The following is a 23,548-nucleotide window of genomic DNA, read 5'->3' as shown; positions in this document are numbered from 1 at the left end:
AAAGTACAATAACGTTGTTGAATTTTCACAGTAGTGCGTACACAATGAGAGTTTGTGGTCATTATTTTATGATGTGATTAAAAATAATTTTAAAAACAGGTGACGAGGAATCTTTGTTTTATTTTAGTTTATGCTGATTGTTTCATTCATCTAAAAATGTATCGTGGATCATTTGTTGTTGCAGACGCTCCGCCCCGACCATCATTCTGCCTCCATGATCCTGGACTCCATTAGAGAACTCCGGCTGCATGGCATCAACATGGCCGTCCTCAACGATCCCGCCTTCGTCCAGATGTGGTTCGGCCGCCGCCTTCGTCCGTTCCTGCCAGCTGTTTCCGACGACTTCCTCTCATGTCTCTCCTCCAACTCACTGAACTGCAGCACCTTCCAGTCCATGTAAGAATGAACTCATTTATCCTTTATAATCACGTTAGAAATATACCGTGGTGGGAGGTAACAAAGTACTAATACTTTGTTACTCTACTTAAGTACAATTTTTGTGTACTTATGTGGACCACAAACTCTCAGCCTACATTTAATAATGGATACTTTCAACTTTTACTCCACTACATTTTACATTTAACCCTTTTTAACTTTTCCTCAAGTAAAATGTTAATGTGGTACCTTTACTAGAGTACATTTTTGTCTGTGTATTTGTACTTTTACTTAAGTACACATTTTGAGTACCTTCTCCACCACTGAAAATACATTTGCATCTCTTTTACAATCTGTGATGATAAAATATCTTTTCCATTTTCAGTGTGAAGACATTTAGCCACGTTCAGTCACTCATGTTGCGTGAAAGGCAGCGGTCTGTCTCCACACGCTTCATCACAGCTTTCCTGTCAACAAACAACACTGCAGGTAGGAACCTGCAAAGACACTGATCCATACCATGCATGTTGACATATTCATAAACATCTTATGTAGATCTGAACGATAAACAAGTAAAGGATATTTGGGAAACATTAAGTGTCTTCACTTGAATAATGATTGTCTGTTGTTTCCAAGACAACAAATCTTCCTCATCCTTCAAATCAATTTCACCTGTTAACTGCATGTCAGCTGTTTTATTTCCCCAAGCTTTGCATTGTTTAGCTCATTATTTTGTGGTTAGCAATTTGTAAAACTGTCTTTCAATGTTAAACACACAAACATTAGGATTTAATTAAATTTGAAATATTGTGAATAGTATTCAAAGAAATCAATACTTTTAATTGTTCATAGTGCAAAACAAACAAATCTCCAATTTTTTTACCTTTTGCAGGTCCAGGATGTTTGTCCTCCTTCAACAACAGCGCACAGTGGCTGACCGACAACTTCGGTCCATTCTCTGAGTTAGTGGCCGTCAGCGAGCTGATCCGTCTCAACCCTCTCTTCAAACCAGTGAGGATCAGACTGTCAAAAGCAAATCAGTGCTTTAAAAAAAACAGAAGGCCAAATAACTTTTTTTTTGTTCTAGCTTGAGGTCTTACAGCTCCTCACACCAGATCAGAGAGTGGAGCTGCTGGGACTGACGCTTCCTGAAAACACAGACACTGTCATCAACGCTCTCTTTAATTACATGACCGAAGCACCAGAGGAAAGGAGATTCACACAGTTCCTGTCATCTTTGGTCATGTTTTCCAAGATAGTAAGAAAAGTTTTTTGATTCAGGACTTTTCGTTTTAAGGTCATAGCTCATTTGTCCTCTTCTTGTTTTTATCCAACAGTTGAATCTTTCCTGCTCGTCCTACAAAACACTGTGAGTTCAGATCAAACCTGCAATATATACGATTAAAGTTGTAGCCAGAAATGCCAAATCAGAGTGAAGTGCTCGCAGTTTCGAGGAGACATGCTTATCTTGGGAAAGTTAAGCATGATTATGTCGCAGTATAGAGTAAAAAAGGTCAGCAGCGTTTGTTTTCTTTTCAATGAGTGTCATAAGCTGCGTTTTAATTACAAAAGTGAGTAAAAGTTTGTTGAAATTGTATTTCACAATTTTTTTTTCTATTAAATAAGAAATGCAATTAAAATCACATGTTAATAAGTTTGTTTACACAATAAGTCATGATCCTCCATCTACTTCCTGCTGTCCTCTTGTTTGTGGATTCTGCCAGAAGGAGCAACCAGTTATTGATCAGCACTCGTGTGATGCAAAATAAGTGTTTCCACTGCAGTTTTGTGAAATCCATCCATTTCAATACGATCATAGAACCATCGCAAACCAGAGCCTAATTTTTATCTAGAACAAGAGTTTTTTTATAATTATGTTTTTATTCAGAAAATCTATTATCAAAATGTCAAGTTTTGAACTTGACATTTTTTAACTCTACCAATGGAAATAATCAAGTTCCATTGGTCTTTTCCATTGACCAATGATATTGTCAATGGAAACGCAGCTACCACATGGACTGACCTCCCTGTGACAAAGAAGCCAACACAAAGCAAAAAAAAAAAAGGTGGAATCCTTCTGTGAATACAGTCAGGAACAAAGACAAACATTTTTTTCAGACATTTCTTTTGGATGAAACATTGGATGTCGCAAGATTGAAATATTTGGATAAAGGAAAAAAACCTTGCAACTCTAAGTAGGTCATTCTAAATGAGGAGTATGGCGACGGCAGCAGATTAAATAGCATAATAAGAAATTTGGAGATATTGAAACAACATTTAACGACATCAAATGGAGAGCAAATGTTTTGGATCCAATGTCCTACATACGCCGCAAGGAAACTATTGTATATATGTATCAAATTCTCAATTTAAATAAAGTAATGAAACTTTAAAATCATCTCTCTGATGTACATTGTTGTTTGCCTCACATCGATGAACAACCACAGAACGAGTTTAGTTTGATTCAATTGAAAATATTCTTGCCTCACAGATTCACCAGACTGGACGACGCCATGGCATCAGCTACTTCTGATGTAACTTCAGCCATCACACACACAAAAGTGGCTTTATTCAAGCAGCTACCATCTGGTGAGACTTATATATATATATATAAAAAAGAGAAATATTTTTAGGATACAAATTGTGTTATTTGTATCATTTCTACTTTCATTTGATTTAATATTTTCCAAACTGTTACACTTTTAATTTCTATCACGTGTGAAGACTGTGGCAATACGTCTTTACCATGTTAAACACAAAAAGACATTCAATATACAAAATGCAGCTTAGTGATTATAGATTGAAGAATTAATTTGATGAGTGTGTATTTGTGTCAAAGGAAATAATTTCTCTTTTGTTTAATAATTAACTCATTTGATTTTTTTGTGTGCTTTTATCACAGGCTGCATCATATACAGTGGGCAGGTAAAGATATGTTATGAATTTTTTTTTATTTTCAAACAAAATCTTTTTGAAGATTTATAACCATTTTAATCATTTTCTCTACATAGTGCAATGTAACGATGGCAAATGGTAAGTTTCCTCTCTGCATAATGATCCTCTATTTACTCTTATTTAAAATTATGTATTATTTTCACTTTAACACATTATCTTGTCTTGCATCATTTCACAGAGACAGACATATGCATGGGAGTCAACAGGTAGGGTTGAGAAAGACTTTGTGATATTTCTCCCTTTTCATGTTAAATCAAGGAAACATGAATCATTTTGTGTTACAGCACAGAGCTTCAGATCCACCTGGACAGATCAATGATGACCGGACGGCACTGCAACTTCTCTGTGGAGGAATTTGCCTGTGCCTCTGTAAGACGTCGCATCATCATCTGTCCTCAAACTGCAGCTGAGGGAAAATAGTTCCATGTTTGGTTCAACATCTGGTCTGTTGTCATTCTCGTCTCCAGCTGTCAGGTTTAACAGCTGGGGATCTGGCAGCCATGTTGGGTTGCGATAGGGTCTCCGACTCAAGCGGCTCCAAACTTGCCTGGAACCTGCTGCTCTCCAAAGCCTCCAAGGTCCTGGATCAAGCTCTGGATCTGCTGAGCAACACCGTAAGACTGGCTTTTGGTTCCATCCAGCGGTGCTCCGGTCGCAGTTTTCAGGCTCATCACCAATATTTAAAGACCTGTCCGGCTGATTCTGATTTTTGCCCAATTCTTGTTTTTTTTCTGAAAGATGCTAAATGTAGTGACGATGTAGTGAAGTTATTAATGGTGGATTTACTATTGTCCTTTACAAACCTTTCCCACCAGTAATATGGGAAAAAAATATTTATGTGGGATGATCATTTATTTTAATAAAAAGTGCAATAACCCGGACGGACATTTTAAACTCACCTTCGACCAAATCTTTGTCTAAAGTCATCATTCAGTCTATTTTTATCTCCAACGTAGAACTTTCATTTAGCTAAAAATTTATTGTGGATCATTTGTTGTTGCAGACGCTCCGCCCCGACCATCATTCTGCCTCCATGATCCTGGACTCCATTAGAGAACTCCGGCTGCATGGCATCAACATGGCCGTCCTCAACGATCCCGCCTTCGTCCAGATGTGGTTCGGCCGCCGCCTTCGTCCGTTCCTGCCAGCTGTTTCCGACGACTTCCTCTCATGTCTCTCCTCCAACTCACTGAACTGCAGCACCTTCCAGTCCATGTGAGAATGAACTCATTTATCCTTTATAATCACGTTAGAAATGTATTTGCATCTCTTTTACAATCTGTGATGATAAAATATCTTTTCCATTTTCAGTGTGAAGACATTTAGCGACGTTCAGTCACTCATGTTGCGTGAAAGGCAGCGGTCTGTCTCCACACGCTTCATCACAGCTTTCCTGTCAACAAACAACACTGCAGGTAGGAACCTGCAAAGACACTGATCCATACCATGCCATGCATGTTGACATATTCATAAACATCTTATGTAGATCTGAACGATAAACAAGTAAAGGAGTTTTCTGAATCACCATTAACCCGTCACTTCTATCATGATTGTCTAGTGTTTCTACGACAACATCCTTCAAATCAATCTCATCTGTTTAGTTGTTTTTCTTAATTTATTCATCCAAACATTTTGTCTTGTAGCTCTTTATTTTGTGCTCGTTAATGTTTTCATTACTTTCCATGTTAGACATTAAAACACAAACTTTTGGATATTATTTCTTTCAAAATAGTAAATGCTCAAAGCCATGAACACTTTTTCTTGTTTTTCGTGCAAAACAAACAAATCTCCAATTTTTTTACCTTTTGCAGGTCCAGGATGTTTGTCCTCCTTCAACAACAGCGCACAGTGGCTGACCGACAACTTCGGTCCATTCTCTGAGTTAGTGGCCGTCAGCGAGCTGATCCGTCTCAACCCTCTCTTCAAACCAGTGAGGATCAGACTGTCAAAAGCAAATCAGTGCTTTAAAAAAACAGAAGGCCAAATAACTTTTTTTTTTGTTCTAGGTCGAGGTCTTACAGCTCCTCACACCAGATCAGAGAGTGGAGCTGCTGGGACTGACGCTTCCTGAAAACACAGACACTGTCATCAACGCTCTCTTTAATTACATGACCGAAGCACCAGAGGAAAGGAGATTCACACAGTTCCTGTCGTCTCTCGTCATATTCGCTAAGATGGTTAGAAAAGTCTGTTATGATTAAGGGTTTTTGAGGATTTTGTGTTTAAAGTAGTAACTCATTTTTCCTTTTCTTCCTTTTGTCCAACAGGAAAGCCTTTCTTGTTCATCCTACAAAACACTGTGAGTTCAGATCAAACCTGCAATATAGAAATATGAACAGGTGAAGAGAGAAGATTGGAGGACAAAGAGCCACGTGTTTTGAAGCATCATGTGGATGAAACCACATGATGCAAACAATGTTTGGGTGTAACGACACTTGTTTTATTTAGACAAATGAAGAAAAGCTTTCATGCCTAAGAACGCAATGTTTAATGCGTAGCATGGCAGTAGCAGCATCAAAATAAATGATCAGAAAATAATAATGTATAAACAACATCCAAGAACATCAAATAGCAGATTTAAGGCAATTCTACCAAAACACTGAGGACATGTAGCATGTTTGTTTTAAATTCATCTTCTCTCTGATTATTGTTATTTTTTTATACAAACATAGATGACTTTGGTGATTCTTGCAGACCACAGAATGAGTTTATTTTGACTAAATTTAAAACATTTTTGCCGTGCAGATTCACCAGACTGGACATCGCCATGGCAACCACTTCTCCTGACATAGTTTCAGTCGTCACAAACACTAAAGTGGCTTTGTCCAAACAACTACCACTTGGTGAGTTTTACAAAAAAGAAGAAGCATTTATTAATACAAAAACTGTTATGTTAAATCTCCTCTCAATATTTCTTCTTTAATTTTATTTTCTTTATATATCATTTTCACAAACTAACAACAATGATGACTTTAGTTGCGCTGAGATAATTTTCTTGTATTTCAATATAAAGTTAAATACGAAGAGATAATATTCAATATGCAACTTTTATGATTGTTGGTTCTTGGAAAAAGTAATCAAGAAATTACTTTGTGATTTAAATGTGTGTCAAATGATTTGCTATTTCTTTAAAAAATTGACAGTTTTTAAATAATCCACTTTTTGTGCTTTTATCACAGGCTGCATCATATACAGTGGGCAGGTAAAGCTATGTTATAAATTTCTTTTATTTTTCAAACAAAATCTTTTTGAAGATTTATAACCATTTTAATCATTTTCTCTACATAGTGCAATGTAACGATGGCAAATGGTAAGTTTTCTCTCTGCATAATGATGCTCTATTTACTCTTATTTAAAATTATGTATTATTTTCGCTTTAACACATTATCTTGTCTTGCATCATTTCACAGAGACAGACATATGCATGGGAGTCAACAGGTAGGGTTGAGAAAGACTTTGTGATATTTCTCCCTTTTCATGTTAAATCAAGGAAACATGAATCATTTTGTGTTACAGCACAAAGCTTCAGATCCACCTGGACAGATCAATGATGACCGGACGTCACTGCAGCTTCTCTGTGGAGGAATTTGCCTGTGCCTCTGTAAGACGTCGCATCATCATCTGTCCTCAAACTGCAGCTGAGAAAAAATAGTTCCATGTTTGGTTCAACATCTGGTCTGTTGTCATTCTCCTCTCCAGCTGTCAGGTTTAACAGCTGGGGATCTGGCAGCCATGTTGGGTTGCGATAGGGTCTCCGACTCAAGCGGCTCCAAACCTGCCTGGAAGCTGCTGCTCTCCAAAGCCTCCAAGGTCCTGGATCAAGCTCTGGATCTGCTGAGCAACACCGTAAGACTGGCTTTTGGTTCCAACCAGCGGTGCTCCGGTCGCAGTTTTCAGACTCATCACTGACATTTAAAATATCTAAGTTGCTGATTCTGATTTTGCCTAATACTGATTTTTTTTTTTTTTTTTTTACCTGAAAGTCGGTAATTATAGAGTCAAAAGACTCAGGTGTTACAATTCTAACTACTTAAAACTTAAAACTGAATATCATGACATAAAATGTCCAAACATTTCTGACCTGTTGTATATCATGTATCCTATATAATTTAACAGAAAATCCAAACATCTTTTAGGTTTCAAAATGTATTATTGTTTTTAAAAGTACAATAACGTTGTTGAATTTTCACAGTAGTGCGTACACAATGAGAGTTTGTGGTCATTATTTTATGATGTGATTTTAAAAAATTTTTAAAAACAGGTGACGAGGAATCTTTGTTTTATTTTAGTTTATGCTGATTGTTTCATTCATCTAAAAATTTATCGTGGATCATTTGTTGTTGCAGACGCTCCGCCCCGACCATCATTCTGCCTCCATGATCCTGGACTCCATAAGAGAACTCCGGCTGCATGGCATCAACATGGCCGTCCTCAACGATCCCGCCTTCGTCCAGATGTGGTTCGGCCGCCGCCTTCGTCCGTTCCTGCCAGCTGTTTCCGACGACTTCCTTTCATGTCTCTCCTCCAACTCACTGAACTGCAGCACCTTCCAGTCCATGTAAGAATGAACTCATTTATCCTTTATAATCACGTTAGAAATATACCGTGGTTGGAGGTAACAAAGTACTAATACTTTGTTACTCTACTTAAGTACAATTTTTGTGTACTTATGTAGACCACAAACTCTCAGCCTACATTTAATAATGGATACTTTCAACTTTTACTCCACTACATTTTACATTTAACCCTTTTTAACTTTTCCTCAAGTAAAATGTTAATGTGGTACCTTTACTAGAGTACATTTTTGTCTGTGTATTTGTACTTTTACTTAAGTACACATTTTGAGTACCTTCTCCACCACTGAAAATATATTTACATCTCTTTTACAATCTGTGATGATAAAATATCTTTTCCATTTTCAGTGTGAAGACATTTAGCGACGTTCAGTCACTCATGTTGCGTGAAAGGCAGCGGTCTGTCTCCACACGCTTCATCACAGCTTTCCTGTCAACAAACAACACTGCAGGTAGGAACCTGCAAACACACTGATCCATACCATACCATGCATGTGTGCATGGTAAGCATGAAATGAAGGAGTTCCTGCAAAACTAAACCGGGAAACATCTGAATATAATTACATTAAAGTGACCAAAACATCCAACTGAGAAATTTTGGTCTTAGAGAAATGGTTTGAATTATTTTCTGAAAGATAGCCCTATTTAGTATTGTCTTGGGACAGAACATGTATCTACCTTTTTAATATTTTGAGGGACAAAATTATGAAATTGTTTAGAAATGAATATAAACAAAATAAAAACAAATATTTAACAAAGCCCAACACCCAATTGATCTAAAAAAACGTAAAGACGAAGACCAGTTTTCTAGTCCACTTAAGTAATTACGGTGTAAAATATACGCTTCTGATTATCTATTTTGTTTCAAATAAAATCAATAAGATGATGATTTTCATGTTCGTGAAATCATTTGTTGTCAACTTTGTGAAACTTGTACTTTTCCCCAAGCCAAGTCCCAACAAATCTACCATTCTGCAAGTTGACACCGAAAACCATGTGAACATCTTTCTTGTCTTATGTGATGAAATACAAAAGTATATAGAAGTAGTCGGCATCTCCTCAGGAGGGTAACGAGTCGCTTAGCATGTGTGTTTGTTTTGCTCAGATCCGGCCTGCAGCTCCAACACAGTCAGCAGCAGCGACTGGCTGCAGAAGAACCTGGGAGGCTTTTCTGTTTTCATCTCCGTCCAGGAGCTTCAGAAGCTCTACCCCAACTTTTCACCAGTAAGTTCTGTCGCATGGCTTCTTTTCATGTTATTTCAGGGCTTTTTAATGTCTGTGTTTACGTCAAAACTCGGGCGTTACTGTAAACATGGATGAATTTGAATGTGTGCAGATGGAAGCCCTGGCCTCTCTGTCTGTCGGACAGCTGGCCGCCTTATCCACCAGACCTGGGCTGCTCACGACTCCTGACCAGGTTGCCACGGTGATGAAATACGTCCCAGACCAAACGTTGGCCGTCTTCTTCGATGAGTTCTCAGTTGCCATTAGGGTACGTAAAACATCTTACCTTAACCAAAGTGTTGGCTGGCGTAATTTAATCCGTATTAAAAATGTTAATTTGTAGATAGTCTGATTTTGTTGTTGTTTTTCCTGCAGGGGAATGAACACACGCTGCCCTCCGCAGTGAGGTCTGCCATGCTGGAGGTTGTGTTCGTACGTGCGAACCTGTCCCATCCCTCAGTGCAGGACTCAGTGGTATCTGAGTGGCTCAGTAATCGACTGCCTCCCCTGGTCATGAGCCTGATCCCCTCCCAAGTCAACTCATATTTCCAGATACTGGTGGGAAGAAACTGCAGCATTGAGCAGCAGGGGTACGTAGAAAGCCAGCAAGCACTAGACTCAAGATATGCATATACTATATACTGCTTTACAAGCAGAATTTTTGAAGTTTTATCACATGACACGCTGCATTTTTAAACTGCAATTATCACATTTTTTTTTCTAAATTTTATTTTTATTTATTTTTAACAACACATGTCCACAGTTGCATTCTTCTGTCTCTTACTGACATATATCTTCTGCATTATAACTTGACAAAACAAGATGATTATCACATTTTTAAATCCATTTAAGTCATTGTTCTGGCTCTGAAAGGTAAAGAAATTTGGCTAAGAAGGTGGAAAGATTCTGTTCTCCATTTCTTTGGTCTGAATTTCTCGTTATTGTAAATTTGTAAACAAGTAAATTTTGTTTTACTTGTCTATTTTAGTGTAAGGCTTCTTAATTCAACAATCCCAACACTCACTGCGGATTCCCAGAAAGAAATCTACAACCACATTGTTCTGGCACTGAAAGGTAAAAAAACTGCTTGTCAAAACTCTAGAATGTAAACATCTTTGTTAAATCTTTACAGTAAGCTTGTTTCATATCTATAAAGTCAGAAGTATTTTGAGATCCAACTCAGACCGCAAACCGTTTAGCTGAGCGCTACATTGAGGCTGGTGGCGAACAGACGTAAATAGTCAGAGTGAACAAACTACAGCGAATCATTGAAAATCAGTGTATATAATGTTAGTGATATGTCTCCAAAAACAAAACCTAAAAATCACCTGTTTTGTTGATAGCCCCTCCAGCTCTCCGTTGCTACGCCCAGAGCAGCTTCTACAGCTTTGTCAAGGATTCGTTCTTGGGATTCCAGTTCCCCAACCTGACCACCTTCCTGTCCCTCATGCCTCCTGACCAAAAGCGTCTGGTGTGTTGAGATAAAAGCTTTTGAGTATTAGCAGAGCTAAGGACGACCAAATCAACTTTAATTATGTAACTTCTGGTCTTCCAGCTGGTGAACTCCATGCCTCCGTCACATCTGGGGAACCTGCTGCGTCGGCCAGGCGTCGTCGACAACGAAGCGCAGCTCTGTGGTCTCTACAGCAGCTATGTCCAGACACCAGTGTTTTTGGAAACTGTACGTAACACACCTGTTGGAATCTCATACACATCATCGGGATGATGTGTATGCAAACACAACAACCTGTTAATTCACTGCAGGAGTCCCTGCCGGTAGACGTCAGGCGTCCCACCCTGACCTGCGTTTGGCCCATGGCCCTCCGCAGCGCCAACAGGTCAGAGGTCAATGCTTGGTTTGACCGAAGCCTCCAGAACTACTTGGTCTTCCTCTCAAAGAGTCTGATCAGTCCAGATGTTACACACAACAGCTCGTGTCTGGCCTTCCAGAAACTGTATGTTTCCACGCAGCTTTTTTTTATTCTCTCTCTTTTTGAAGTTTATGTTTTTTGTTTCTGATTGAACCTTGTGTCGTTTCAGTGTCTCGGTTCTGGGTAAATACAACTACACGGCGGTGGATTTTGTGCGGGAAGACGTGTTCAACACCATCAGGGATTACCTCCAATCAGGTGAGTTCGAACGCAGCAACAAAGTAACATTAAATTTGGTAATTTTTCTTTTTTTTTTAATCATTTCACTTTTAAGTTGTCAATTTGTAATTCTGATACCTGCAAAGGGTCCATGTAGGGTAGATATGAGGTTTGCTGTAAAAGGTAACAAGTCTTCTGATAGTACAGCCAGGTTCCTATCAATATTAAGTTTTTATATCTATAGCTATGCTGTATCACCATGGATACTTGTTAAATGAAGAAAGTTTCCTCTGAAGATAAGCAAGTCCTCAGAAATGCCTTTTAGTCAAACCCAACCTGCAACTCTTGTAAATACCCTATAGACAAACTCAATTACCCTGCAAAAATATATTCCATAGGTATCTCCTGTAAATACCCTTAATGTGTATCAGAAACATTTATACCCAAAAAGTATCAATGTCTCTATAAACAGGTAACCTTTAAGAACCTTGTAAATACACACCAGTATCTGAAAACAACTCATAAGTTGGCGAATTACTCTTCATTTGTCATAAATATAAAACCTGGAACCTAAATATTTTTAACCTGTCACCATAGCAACACCAAGATGTTACGACCCCAACAACCCAGAGCTGAACTCCACGGCTTGGTTTGCTGAGTACATCGGCCCTTTCATGCCGTTCCTCACTCTTGAGATTCTTCGGACATTCGGATCAGAAGCGGTACTGAATCTGGAGTTTATCTCTAAAATGAGAAATAATAAGAGACAGAAATATTATATTGTCCCTGCTTTTATTGTTCCTGCTCTTTATAGATCCTCAAGGTGTTCACGGTGAACCCCCTGAACATTGCACTCCTCAACCACTCGGCTTTGCCTCAGAACCTCACCGACTACTACACTGGGCTGATCTACCAACAAGACAGTAACTTCAACCCCCTTCTGTGCGTTTATCACCAATTATCAAAATGTTGCAAAGGTGTTGCTTTTTTTTTGTCTTCATTGTGTTATTTTGATCAATTCTCTGCAGACTTCCTCTGTTGTGCCGGTGCGTCGCTCCTGGCATGGCATTCACCCAGCTGACTGCAGGAGAGAGTTTGATAATGTTGCAGAACCTCACCATTGTCTGCCAAAATCTTGATCCACAGGTAACAAGAACACAGAGGGAAATAACTTTGTTTCTCAGGATGCTTTTTATAGGCATACAGTCATCTTTTGACAAAAGCACCAGAGACGATGTAAAGAACTTAAAAACGTGAACAGTCAGTAGCTGCATTTCCGTTAAAACAATATGCAAAACTTTGTGGATCTTCCGCTTGCATTGGAATTGGCGTATTTCCATTAAAAAAGAAAATATGTATGTTCACACAAGTCACGCAATCTGCGCCATAATCTTCCTACCACATCCTGGCGACTGCTTCGTCTTTTTCTGCAGTAGAAACATCCGGTTGTTGTTTACGACTCGTGATTCGAAAAAAGTGTCTAAACCACATAGCGCAAAAATGTTCTATCAAAATTGTTTTCCAAAATTTATTTTGGAAAAAAATAGCGTCTCCGAAACGTTTATCTTGGAGAAATAAACGTTACCTTTAAATGTGGAGCCACATTATCCTGCTAGCTTAAAAAGGAAACCCAGCAGATTGCATTGAGTCAGTTATGAATAATATTATTATGTACCAAAATAAGAGCTAAAACAGAAAAATTGCCTGCATAATACAACTTCCTGTCGAAGAAATGAAAAAGTCCATCTTTCCTTTGCATCTGTAGATTTCTGCTGCTCTGACGAACAACTTCGGTGATAACATCAACTCCAACACCATCGCTGCTCTCGGCAATGAGAGCACCAGCATGTCCACAGGTCAGATCAAGGCCATCCGTCCACAGGAGCTGATCAACTCCCTGTTCACACTCAGCAACGTGATAGGCTGGAAAGAAGGACAGGCTAAGAGCATCATTGAGTCTCTGATGACAGTGATGAAGGTATAGTCTCCCATCGGCTGATTCATCTTTCCCATGACCAATTTTATGCTCAACACTCTCCAATTACTTCCTTTATCCTGCCAGATCAATGGCTCTTCATCACTTTTTACGCTGGGTAGTCTCGTCATTGGTGTCCCCTCCAGAGTTTTCAGGGAAATCCCCGGCTCTGAGATTTTGGTCGCCTCCAGAAACCCCTCGCTTGTGGGACACATGATGTCCGCTCCGAAGATCGTCCAGCAGATTTTTGTCACCCAGGTAGGCCTGCATGATTTACGGTACGAGTTTTCATTATCAGGAAAAAAATTAAAGGGGCAGAATTATGTAAAATCAACTTTTTTGAACTTTGCGTTGTGTTACAATATTTTTCCCTCATCAATAACATACCTGGAGCATTGCCTTACTTCTTTCATGAATGTTTGACAAAATCCTTGTCTCTCCATGGCAACAATTCAGATGTCCAAAACGCCCGGGTGTACGTAGCTCTGCCTTTGAGAATGAAGCTAATCTGAGCTTCACTTTCCAAGCTTCCAAGTTTCCGTCTTGCAGTCCAACTGTTTCCCACTACTCCCCCACTCAGCTCCTTCAGACTAGCCAGCAGTAATTAGCAAACACCTGGTGGAACCGAACATCATCTGGCCATAGGAGCTACTTCTCAGTGAAACGCTGGTAAAAACGTTGTTAAAAGGTTAATAGAGGAGCCATGCTGTGATAGCTTCCTGAAAGCTGAGTTTCATAAAAAGTGGGAGCTTCTTTAAGAGACAAAAGCCCAATTTCAGATACAAAGTCTAATTTATTTTCAGTCATATTTGAAATTATGCAGCATTTTTATAACAACTGAAGTTAACAGAGGTCATCGATTGTGGCTGGAAAATACATAATCCTCTCTCTTTAAATGAAACTAAAATGGATTTAAACAAAGTTTGATTTGAACCTTAATTTTGGATTCAGTTAAGTTTGGATAACTTACCACTGGATGCTCATCATCCTTCTGTCAGATTTTATCAGTGAACAGCACCAGTGAGGCGATCATCCAGAACGTTCCGGACGAAATGGCCACTGAGATCCCTCGGGTTTTCCTGCAGAGCATTACAACCAGCAGCATCACAAAACTCAACACGAAGAAATGGAAACGCCAGCAGGTAGAGGAGATTTTTCTTCACTAAAAACTAGCAGATTTTTTTTTTCTCTCATTTGTACTTTATCAGAAGAACAGCAACTTCAGTTCACAACTTTGTTTCGTCAGGCCGAGCTGTTCTTTGGCGTAATCGCAGTGGAAAGCGCCACGGCTGTCCTGGGCAGCGCAAACAAGTAGGTTTAAACAATATTTTTACCAGTCCAGTGTGAAAACGTGGTCTTTTCTTTGTGTGTGTTCAGTGATCACAACGTGTCTGTGTGTGTTTGTGTAGCCTGTCTTCCTCAGTGCTGCAAGGATTCACATGCACAAGTGTGAGAACGATTGAGAAGGTGCAGGTCAAAAACCTGGTCAAAGCCTGTCGGCGCAAAGGCAAAGACAAAGTCAAACTGGTGGAGTCTCAGGTGAGAGTCTGGGAGTATAACTGTATTGATGGTGTTAAGAGAAAAATCTAAACACTCTTTGAATGTTAATGACTATTTGCCAACTTAGTTGAAAATCAGAAGATTTATTATCAATCATTTTTGTTGGTGATCTGAAAAATCAGGCTTTTTAATCCTGCTGCCTTTTGTGCTTTTGCATCAGACTTAAATGTCCCAGATTATGAGGCAAGTTGATATTAGAGTAATGTAACCTAAATAAATGCAAAACGCAGTTTACAAATGAAGTTTTTGTTTTATGGAAAAATCTATCCAATGCAACCTCTTTTAGATTAAAACTTCCTTATGCACTTAGCTAATTTATTGTTTTATATTTAAATATGTTTTACAGTCTGAAACATTAATATGTGACACAAACAAAAAAAGTTTTCTCTTAGGTTAAAAATGCTTTTTGTTTTGTTTTTTTCATTTTCCTGCAAAGTGGAACATTTTATTTCACACAAAATTTCTTAGTATTAAAACCAATGTATAAAAAAGCGAGATTGTATAGTAATAGTATTTTGTACAAGTCTGTAGCAGAAAATGATGTACAATTATTAGAAACAGGCATATCAAACCCACAGTCCCAGGGATTTGCCTGAGAGTCAAATTATGTTTCCATAAATGTACATATTTTTTCTAGAACTATAGAAACACAGCTTGCAGAACTCCACATATCTTTGCAGACATTGTACCCAGATGTTTAACGCTGTAATACCTCCAAATTAACTTAGTCATTTCTATTTCTGAGTAAGCAGTGAAGGGAATATGCAACACGATTTGGTAACAAGTAAATGCATTTTGTCTCATCAGTTGACCTGCATGTTCAACCGCATCAGAGGAGATTCAGACATCACCAGCTTTGATCTTTTCCCTCCAGATGTGCTGCTCTACTATGAGTAAGTCCTCTTGCAGTGTCTAACTAGTTTTGGACTCCTGGTTAAATGCTGACTTGTTCATGTCCTTCTCCCTGCCCAGCTACTCTCTGGTGTCGCAGAGCAACTGCAAGCTCTACTTTGAACAGCTCAGCGACGCCGACTTCTCGGTGTTCTCCTCCCAACTCAGCTACAAACGGGATGCTCTGTTCAATAACGCCAGGAACTGCCTGGTAAGGCCACTCAAAAAACTATCGTTGATCACAAGAATCAGTGTCTTCATAATTTAATGCTCTGTAATTCTAAAAAATGGAGATTAAAGAAAATGATGTTGAAAAAAAGACGTAGGCCATCGTTTGTCACACATTGATTAGCATTATGTCCACAGATGTCAGTAGATGACAGAAATGCTCCTTTTGTTGTTTTACAGATGCCATTAATAACATATTTTTTGTTCATTGTTTCAAATGTATTTTTTTCAAAATATAGATATTGTGTATCAGTTAATATTTAAATCTGAATACATGTTATCAAAAGCAAGGAGCTAATTTATATCTCTAGTCCAACTAGCTGGTTGATGTATGTGATGTTTACCTTTGCAAACCTATAGACAATATTTTTACAAATCTATAAAAATTTACTTTTGAATAACTTTTCTCACTTTTATTCTGCATTTTCAATTATTAACATAAATGCAGCCTCATATAGTTTGATGTTAATAAGCTAAGCTAAATGATCAAATTTACTGGCAGCCAGTCAGAAAGATAAATATGCCAAAGAACATTTGTTTTAATTTATATTTTACAATGATGATTAAAAAGTAGGTCGGATTTGGTGATTTAAAAAATTTCTGATTAGAAAATATATTAGATTAAAAAAATTTTTCCTCATCTTTCCTCAGTTTTCTGAGGCCCACCTTACCACCATGTTCTAATGTTATGTTGCTCATGTCTGACTCTTTATCTCAGGGCATAACAACCACAAACCTGACTAAAGCTCAAATAACAGTTCTGGGAAACATGTGCTGCTACCTGAACACCTCTTACATCCTGAACTCTGATGAATCCATCTTGGAGAAACTGAAGACCTGCCCGGATCTGTCTGCCACTCAGGCGGCCGCAGTGGAGACCCGTCTGACTCGTGGGACCGTTAGATATCGGTAAGGATCTGTGTCTTTGGCAGAAATTTGTTGCCTTTGTTGGCCTTTAAAAAAAAAAAAAAAAAAAAAACGTTTTTTTTTTTTTTATATACAGAGTTGCTGCGACGTGGACTGAAACAACCCTGCGGAACCTCGATACATTTCCTCTGTACATGTCTTCTGATTTCTTTGACAACTTTGACAAAGTAAGTCACTGCTTCAAAAAAAAAACGTGTGTATGCAGATGAAAGAACATGAACGATTAAATTTTTTTTCTCTTGATTTTCCTGTTTCTCCTGCTTGCAGGACATGAAACGCTCTTTCTTAAAGTACTACCTGAAAGTTCTCAGAACTAATGGAGTCAGCAGAGCGAAGATAAGGGCAATGAAATCAGAAATAACACAATCAATTAGACGCAGACTTAAGCGACAGACAGGTCAGCTGATAATCCTTTCATCTGTTTTTTTTTTTATGCTTGTTCATCCAGTAATGACTGATTTTCACAGTTCTTCTTCTTGTTCCAGTCACTGAATGCACAGCAGGAGAAATCAACAAGATCATAATCTATGATGGCACCTTCCCCTTCGACTACCCCGACATCAATCAGTTCAACAGCTGTCTCAGTGCTGTGGTCGTCAGGGACAACCTGGAGGTCATCACCCAGAAGGTGGATCAAAAGGATTACCTTAAGATTGTTCTCAGCAAGCTGCAGGAGGTGAGCACATTCAGCGTGATGACGTATCAACCAGTCTAACGTTAGGCTAACCTTAGCATGCTTTCTCTTCATTTTTATATGACTTGTTGATAATTTGACTTGCAGCATATTTCAGTGCAGCTCAGGTTAAACTTTGGCAAAAAAAAAAAAAGATTCTGCTGTTTTTCTGTATTGCATGTTTTCCACATTATGTGGGTCCCAAATGAGTATTAAGAAAATAAAAATCCATTTTTTATACACGGGGTCAATTTGAAACCCATTGACAATCCCATCTGAGTTGAATTTTCCAGTCCATTTCCGACTCACATGGATCACACTGTAAATGTTTCACAGCAATCTTTCATTTTACTAGATTCTCTTTTAGTCTTTTTGTATTCTTGGTAGGGGAAGAGAGACTCAGTTTGTGGTCATTCAGGTTACATTTTGTGTACTATTTGATTTGTGCTGTTCAAAAACAAATGTTTACCATTTTTATTTTGTCCACTATGATGGAAACTGATGCACCATGGAAACAAAACCTAAGGATTTTAATTTTAACTTCTAAAAGGGCAGAATTAAAAGCCATTACATCATATTGATTATTAAAAGACAAAGATAAACCCATCCTCAGTGTGTACCTTAATTTCTCCTTTAATTCTTTGCATAACTTTCTGTATCTAGGCATACAGCACCATCATCCCTGGAGACCAGGTCCAGGTCTTGGGCCCGGCGTCGCGCGTTGCCTCGGTAGATCAGATTGATACATGGAACATCAGTCAGGTGGACACGCTCGCATCTTTGATGGACACAGCAAACGGAGCGCTGGATCCAAGCTTGGTGGGCAAACGGTTAAATGTGCTGTGCTCGTATTTGCCGTCGGTACGCCTGTTTGTTCACATCAGTGCTTTCTGCTGTTTCAGGCTAAAGCTATCATCTCTAAGTATCTGAGCGTGGAAGGCAACAAACTGGAGAGCGTGGCGCTTAATGCTATCGGAGGGCCAAACCTGTGCTCTGTGGACGCTGAGGTTCTTCGCAACATCTCTCAGCAGAGCTTGAGGTAAGTACTCATTGTTTTGGGTTTGCTCGACTCTTAATCTCACTGTATTGTCTGGGTCAGGGTGAGGTAAAATTGAGGATTGCCTTTTCTGAGGTTGCAGAACCATAACCACATTTTATAAAATAAAGTTCATCACAAAGTTTATGCAGTGACATTAGTATAATTAAAATGTAGCATAAATGTATTTCGGCATGGTTCATAATCAGACGGTGTAAAAGCAGGTTTTTTAATGTTGCAGCTGATTAACATGGAAACTATTTTATTTTATTTTGAATTATTTTTAAGTATCAGTTGAGAGTTTTTTGCCACTGTGGTTAGAAAGAAATCAATAAAATTCCACTAAAAAAAACTCAAATTTTGTGACTGGTCTTAGAAATTATCCAGAAAAAAATGTGAAAATGTTTTTGAGTTTGACAAGTGAAAAATTTATGATTTTTGAAAGTCAGAACATTTACAAAAGTCAAAAATGTTCAACTTCTGAAACTCAGAAATTACCCCATTTTTTTTTCAGAAAGTTTCTAAGATTAACCTCAAAATTTCAACGTTTTTGGCAAACATATAATCCTCCTTTTTTCTGTCTATTATATCCTAACACGCATTCATCATTTGCTCGTTATTGTCTAACGTTGATATGATTGTTGTGAAGCAGTTTGGTCAGCTGATACTGTTGTAAATGTGTTGCATAAATAAACTTTGACTTGACTAAATTTATTGGATCTATTTTTGATCCGGTTCATAGTTCCTGCCAAAAGGAACACAAGCCCCGAGTTTCAGGCGATATTGAAGTCGTCTTCCACTTGCTGGTTGTTCTGGCCAACAAAAACAACTTTTAAAAGCATTTACCAAAATATTGTTACTCTGATTAAATTACATGTTTCGACTTATTAAAGTCTGATTTATTGAAAATATAGTGTTTCACTGAGACATTTCAAACATATTTTTTTGCACTTTTTGCTGCCTCAGAGATGCCAATGCTTTGGATGTGTCCAACTGCACCAGTGACAAACTCAAAGTGCTCTTCAACATCGCCCTGCAGGCGTTTCAAACCACCACTAGGTCAAGCATTCCACTGTACCAGCTCATACAGCCGTACCTGGGTGAGAAGACAAACACATGCATACACACACACACACAGACATACAAACCTGCAGCAGTAAATAGAAAACATCTCTTAAAGATTGAGCAAAACGTAAACACAATTTCTTTTTTGTCCTTTAGGAGGGGCACCTTCTGAGTTTGTTAAAAGTTTGGCAGCCTCCAACATCAATATGGACCTGCAGACATTTGTTAACCTGGACGAGAGTGTGGTTCTGGTCAGTGTCATCTGGTTTTTTTTATTTGTTCTGGTAATGGTGTGATGTAATAATGAACAAAAATGGGTGCAGATATTGTTCTTGCGATACTTAATTCTTTCAAACCTTTTATGTCTTATCTACAATACCGAGTATAAAATTTGACCTGCTTTGCTCTCCACAGAGTCTCCTTGTTAATGAAGTTAGAAGTCTTCTTGGTGACAACCTGCCTGACTTAAAAAGCTTTGAAAATACACCGATAGTGAGGAACTGGATCTCAAGTCAGCTACAATCAGAACTCGACAAGCTAAACATTGGGCTTACAGGAGGCCGAGCTGACAGCTCCGTCTCTCCCAACTTGAGTTCTGACACAACCACCCCTCCTGCTACCACAGCTACAACAGTCACAACTGTCAAAACCACCAAAGGTGAGTCTTCTTCAAAGACGTTCTCAGTGGAAGCAATAGCCAGAACGAATGATTTCACTGACAGAGAGCTGTGTTGTTGACATCGATGGAAGGATGTTGCAACAAAACTTAACAGTAGCTGTGTTTTCATTACAGATGAGCGCAAAGCTTTGCCAATATTCCACTAATATCTAAAAAAAACAAAACAGTGGGATATTGCTTGAACATTGCAATTGAGAAACGCAGTTAAAATCACATATGTCCATTTCAGTGGGATAGAAACCAACAGTCGCTGTAACCGCTCCTTAGCCGTATTGGATTCACACTCTATCCTCAGTTTCATTAAACATATAATTGTGAAAATAAATTTACTGAAGGGACCCATAGCAATAAAAAAAAACAAAAACACCTTTTGATAAAGTGTTTTGTGCTCAGATGGGGTGTTTTTGTGTCTGTATGAAATTTTTTTTCACATCATACGAGTCGTGATCTACAACCGAATGTTACTATGGAAAAGACGGAGAAGATGACAGGAAGTGGTGGGAGGACGATGGTGTGGCACGCTTTACTTTAATGAATAAACATATTCACAAGTGATTTGAACTGTGTTTCTTGTCAAACGGAGACACTGCAATTGCAATAGTTTTTTTGACATTAGCAGAACGTCAACAAAGTTGTGCGCACATTGGTCAACATAGAAATAGTGACCAATTTTGAATATTTTTATTCATATTTAATAGTGAAACACACAATATTGCATGTCATTAAACACAAAGTTTGAAAGTTTTATTGAAGAAAAACAAATTTTTGTCAATCTATATTTCAAATAAAAAGCAGAAACAAACTTTAGTTGCAAATCTCTAATACGGTGTAAATTTCCTTACTTTTTTTTGTTTTTGCAAAATTATGCTTTGAACCTTTGACAATTTGAAGATTTGACATGCTCCCCAGATGTTTTATTGAGAAGTATAAAGCAGTTTCCAGTTGTTCAAGTTTTACCTTTAAAGCCTCAAAACTGACTCAGCATTTTACCAGATGACAAAGCAGATAGTTGCGTTTTTTTTTCTTTAGTAAACGATTCCTAGGAAATGCATATACAGGATATTTTCTGGTTAAAATGAGATTATTAGTATTTTTATGTGAAACTGTTGGAGGGAAATTTGAACTGTTCTGAGTGTCTAAAACCCGTTTCTGTTTTAGGCGCCGGGGCCCGGATCCATGGAGACGTCGCTGGCTTCACTTTCTTCGTTTTCCTTGCGCTCCTCGTCTCGTCCAATCAGGTTTTGATCTGATGAAACGCGCGTCTGATGATCAAACATGCACTGCAGGCTAAAATCAGTGCTTGGATTAAAGGGTGAAATTATTTCTAGCTATATGTCTAATTGAAAGTAAATACTGTGCTGATTATGTTGTTTATAATGAAGAAAAATATTTCCTGAAAAATATTTGCACAGAAATGGGTGCAAATATTATGATTGTGATTACTTAATTATTTACTTAAAAACATTTTATGTTTCATCTATAATACAAAATGTACTTATATTGCAATTTGCAGTAGGGGTATTTGTGAAGGGGGAGATATTCTGTATTTTTATTCTCCATATTTAACTTCTGATACCTCATATGAAGGATGCTTCTGTTAACACTTACTGAAATAAAATACTTTTCTTGAGTAACCTCTGCACTTTACTAATCATGATGCTTTATCTTTGCATTTCCCTCTGTAAACCTTTAAATCCTCTGAGCTGCGGTTTCTGCCTCACAGAGCAGCGCTCCCTTTGGTCTCCCCGACTCAGCTCCTTCAGACTAGCCTTCAGCAATTAGCAAACACCTGGTGGAACTGGACATTTGCTGAGCTCATTACACGAGCTACTTCTCATTGCAACTCTGCTAGAAGCGTTAAAGGGTCAATAGAGGAGCCATCTGGTGGTGACCTCCTGAAGGCGGAGTTTCAGAAAAAGAGATAGAGGCCCAATTTCATGGTGTCAAATTACAAGGTCAAATTTCTTCTAAGTCATACTTGACATATATTGCATGTTATAACAACTGAAGATAACAAGGTTACTTGATTGTGCTATAAAAGGACACTATATGAAAACACATAGCACAGCCACTTAAAAAAATGACTTAGAAAGCAGATGATCCTCTGCTTGTGGCAAATGGACATCCAAAGAAAATCAAAACTAGAATAAAAGACTGTTGATCATAAATATTTCGATCAAATATGGCAGAAGAACAGCCATCTACCACCATTTCTAAATATTTACTTAAAAAATCAAGGTGACCGTTTCTGTTGTCTGTTTTAACTAAACCAAATCCCACTGTCTTCAACAGACACACGACTCAAAGGTTCATTCTGTGATTGATAATACATGAATGAATGCAGACAACCATTCATTGCGCCCGATTTACTTGCGGTCAAAAGAGTGAACATTTGTAGCAATCATATAGTTTAACTCTTGCAAGATAATCAAAAAAAAGTTTATTAAAAACTCTCCATGAACAGGACAGTCTTGACGTTGAGGGTTTAGATAACATCTGCTCTGATAAGATTTTTTTTTAAAAAGGGACAAGCATTTAAAACAATCTGAACCTCTCTGTTGATCAGAAGAACAAAGAAAAAGTTGTTGCAGATTAGTCTCATTTAGGATTAGATGATGAATCAATGAGCCGCCAGCGGTTATAAGCGTCTATGAACTCCCAGGACAGTCTTGCAGGTTGGACAGCGGTGCTTGGCGTCTTTCAGGCTGTCCATGCAGAACGGGACGAGGCAGCATCCGAGCACACATCTGGAGGAGAAAGTGGACGCATTCAGAACCTCCCACTCACATCGGCGCAGCAAATTCACAATCACCACCTGACGGCGTTACTTAAACTCGCTGACTTTATATGCAGGCCCAGAAACTAATCATTTTAGTTGTGACGATCTGTAAACCTGTAAATCCTCTGGAGCTGCAAACATGATATTCAAATTAGCATTGATTATTAATTTCTAAAAACAAATATGAAAAATGAAATAACATTTATAAAATATAAAATAACAACAAGGTACCAACATATGAATCTCTAAAGGAAAGTATGGCCTTGGATGTTGCTTGTAAAATAATTTTAGAAATTTTAATAGTTCCCCATGGACTGAGGGTGTATGTATGAAAATCTGTAATTTGGAAACATTCTTCTTTTTTTAGATTATTTTATTTATAATGTTGTACAAAATGACATACAGAACAAAGAAAAAACAACTCAACAATACTTAAGACAAAGGACCAAACCCAAACCCTTCCCACAAAAAGAAAAAAATTAAAAGTGGATCTGGGGTTAGTGCACATCATGACAAA

General features: G+C 38.2%; 1 protein-coding gene across 1 annotated transcript in view; it reads left to right on the top strand.

Annotated features, from left to right (window-relative positions):
- LOC129376828 (uncharacterized) overlaps window positions 1–21,886 on the top strand; it is a 32,425-nt gene extending 10,539 nt beyond the window's left edge. Inside the window, exons 33-84 of the mRNA XM_055056425.1 lie at window positions 185–396; window positions 761–864; window positions 1,268–1,386; window positions 1,463–1,633; window positions 1,713–1,744; window positions 2,867–2,964; window positions 3,278–3,300; window positions 3,387–3,408; window positions 3,509–3,536; window positions 3,615–3,699; window positions 3,798–3,944; window positions 4,334–4,545; window positions 4,642–4,745; window positions 5,142–5,260; window positions 5,337–5,507; window positions 5,598–5,629; window positions 6,076–6,173; window positions 6,510–6,532; window positions 6,619–6,640; window positions 6,741–6,768; window positions 6,847–6,931; window positions 7,030–7,176; window positions 7,677–7,888; window positions 8,253–8,356; window positions 9,010–9,128; window positions 9,241–9,396; window positions 9,504–9,718; window positions 10,117–10,202; window positions 10,472–10,599; window positions 10,684–10,809; window positions 10,893–11,083; window positions 11,169–11,257; window positions 11,816–11,940; window positions 12,033–12,160; window positions 12,247–12,364; window positions 12,984–13,196; window positions 13,281–13,451; window positions 14,192–14,335; window positions 14,440–14,504; window positions 14,603–14,732; window positions 15,561–15,646; window positions 15,726–15,855; window positions 16,591–16,781; window positions 16,876–16,966; window positions 17,067–17,196; window positions 17,285–17,475; window positions 18,136–18,291; window positions 18,375–18,511; window positions 19,475–19,608; window positions 19,730–19,824; window positions 19,988–20,231; window positions 21,411–21,886. Of these exons, the coding sequence (XP_054912400.1) occupies window positions 185–396; window positions 761–864; window positions 1,268–1,386; window positions 1,463–1,633; window positions 1,713–1,744; window positions 2,867–2,964; window positions 3,278–3,300; window positions 3,387–3,408; window positions 3,509–3,536; window positions 3,615–3,699; window positions 3,798–3,944; window positions 4,334–4,545; window positions 4,642–4,745; window positions 5,142–5,260; window positions 5,337–5,507; window positions 5,598–5,629; window positions 6,076–6,173; window positions 6,510–6,532; window positions 6,619–6,640; window positions 6,741–6,768; window positions 6,847–6,931; window positions 7,030–7,176; window positions 7,677–7,888; window positions 8,253–8,356; window positions 9,010–9,128; window positions 9,241–9,396; window positions 9,504–9,718; window positions 10,117–10,202; window positions 10,472–10,599; window positions 10,684–10,809; window positions 10,893–11,083; window positions 11,169–11,257; window positions 11,816–11,940; window positions 12,033–12,160; window positions 12,247–12,364; window positions 12,984–13,196; window positions 13,281–13,451; window positions 14,192–14,335; window positions 14,440–14,504; window positions 14,603–14,732; window positions 15,561–15,646; window positions 15,726–15,855; window positions 16,591–16,781; window positions 16,876–16,966; window positions 17,067–17,196; window positions 17,285–17,475; window positions 18,136–18,291; window positions 18,375–18,511; window positions 19,475–19,608; window positions 19,730–19,824; window positions 19,988–20,231; window positions 21,411–21,502 (6,279 nt within the window). The 3' untranslated portion in view covers window positions 21,503–21,886. The remainder of the gene's footprint in view (window positions 1–184; window positions 397–760; window positions 865–1,267; window positions 1,387–1,462; window positions 1,634–1,712; window positions 1,745–2,866; window positions 2,965–3,277; window positions 3,301–3,386; window positions 3,409–3,508; window positions 3,537–3,614; window positions 3,700–3,797; window positions 3,945–4,333; window positions 4,546–4,641; window positions 4,746–5,141; window positions 5,261–5,336; window positions 5,508–5,597; window positions 5,630–6,075; window positions 6,174–6,509; window positions 6,533–6,618; window positions 6,641–6,740; window positions 6,769–6,846; window positions 6,932–7,029; window positions 7,177–7,676; window positions 7,889–8,252; window positions 8,357–9,009; window positions 9,129–9,240; window positions 9,397–9,503; window positions 9,719–10,116; window positions 10,203–10,471; window positions 10,600–10,683; window positions 10,810–10,892; window positions 11,084–11,168; window positions 11,258–11,815; window positions 11,941–12,032; window positions 12,161–12,246; window positions 12,365–12,983; window positions 13,197–13,280; window positions 13,452–14,191; window positions 14,336–14,439; window positions 14,505–14,602; window positions 14,733–15,560; window positions 15,647–15,725; window positions 15,856–16,590; window positions 16,782–16,875; window positions 16,967–17,066; window positions 17,197–17,284; window positions 17,476–18,135; window positions 18,292–18,374; window positions 18,512–19,474; window positions 19,609–19,729; window positions 19,825–19,987; window positions 20,232–21,410) is intronic.
- The last annotated feature ends 1,662 nt before the right edge of the window (window positions 21,887–23,548 follow it).

The sequence above is a fragment of the Poeciliopsis prolifica genome, unplaced genomic scaffold (genome assembly GCF_027474105.1).
Source record: "Poeciliopsis prolifica strain line A6 unplaced genomic scaffold, Auburn_PproV2 SCAFFOLD045, whole genome shotgun sequence".
Classification (NCBI taxonomy): Eukaryota; Metazoa; Chordata; class Actinopteri; order Cyprinodontiformes; family Poeciliidae; genus Poeciliopsis; species Poeciliopsis prolifica.
Note: the sequence above shows the minus strand (reverse complement) of the source record. Positions and strands in the feature narration are given on the sequence as shown.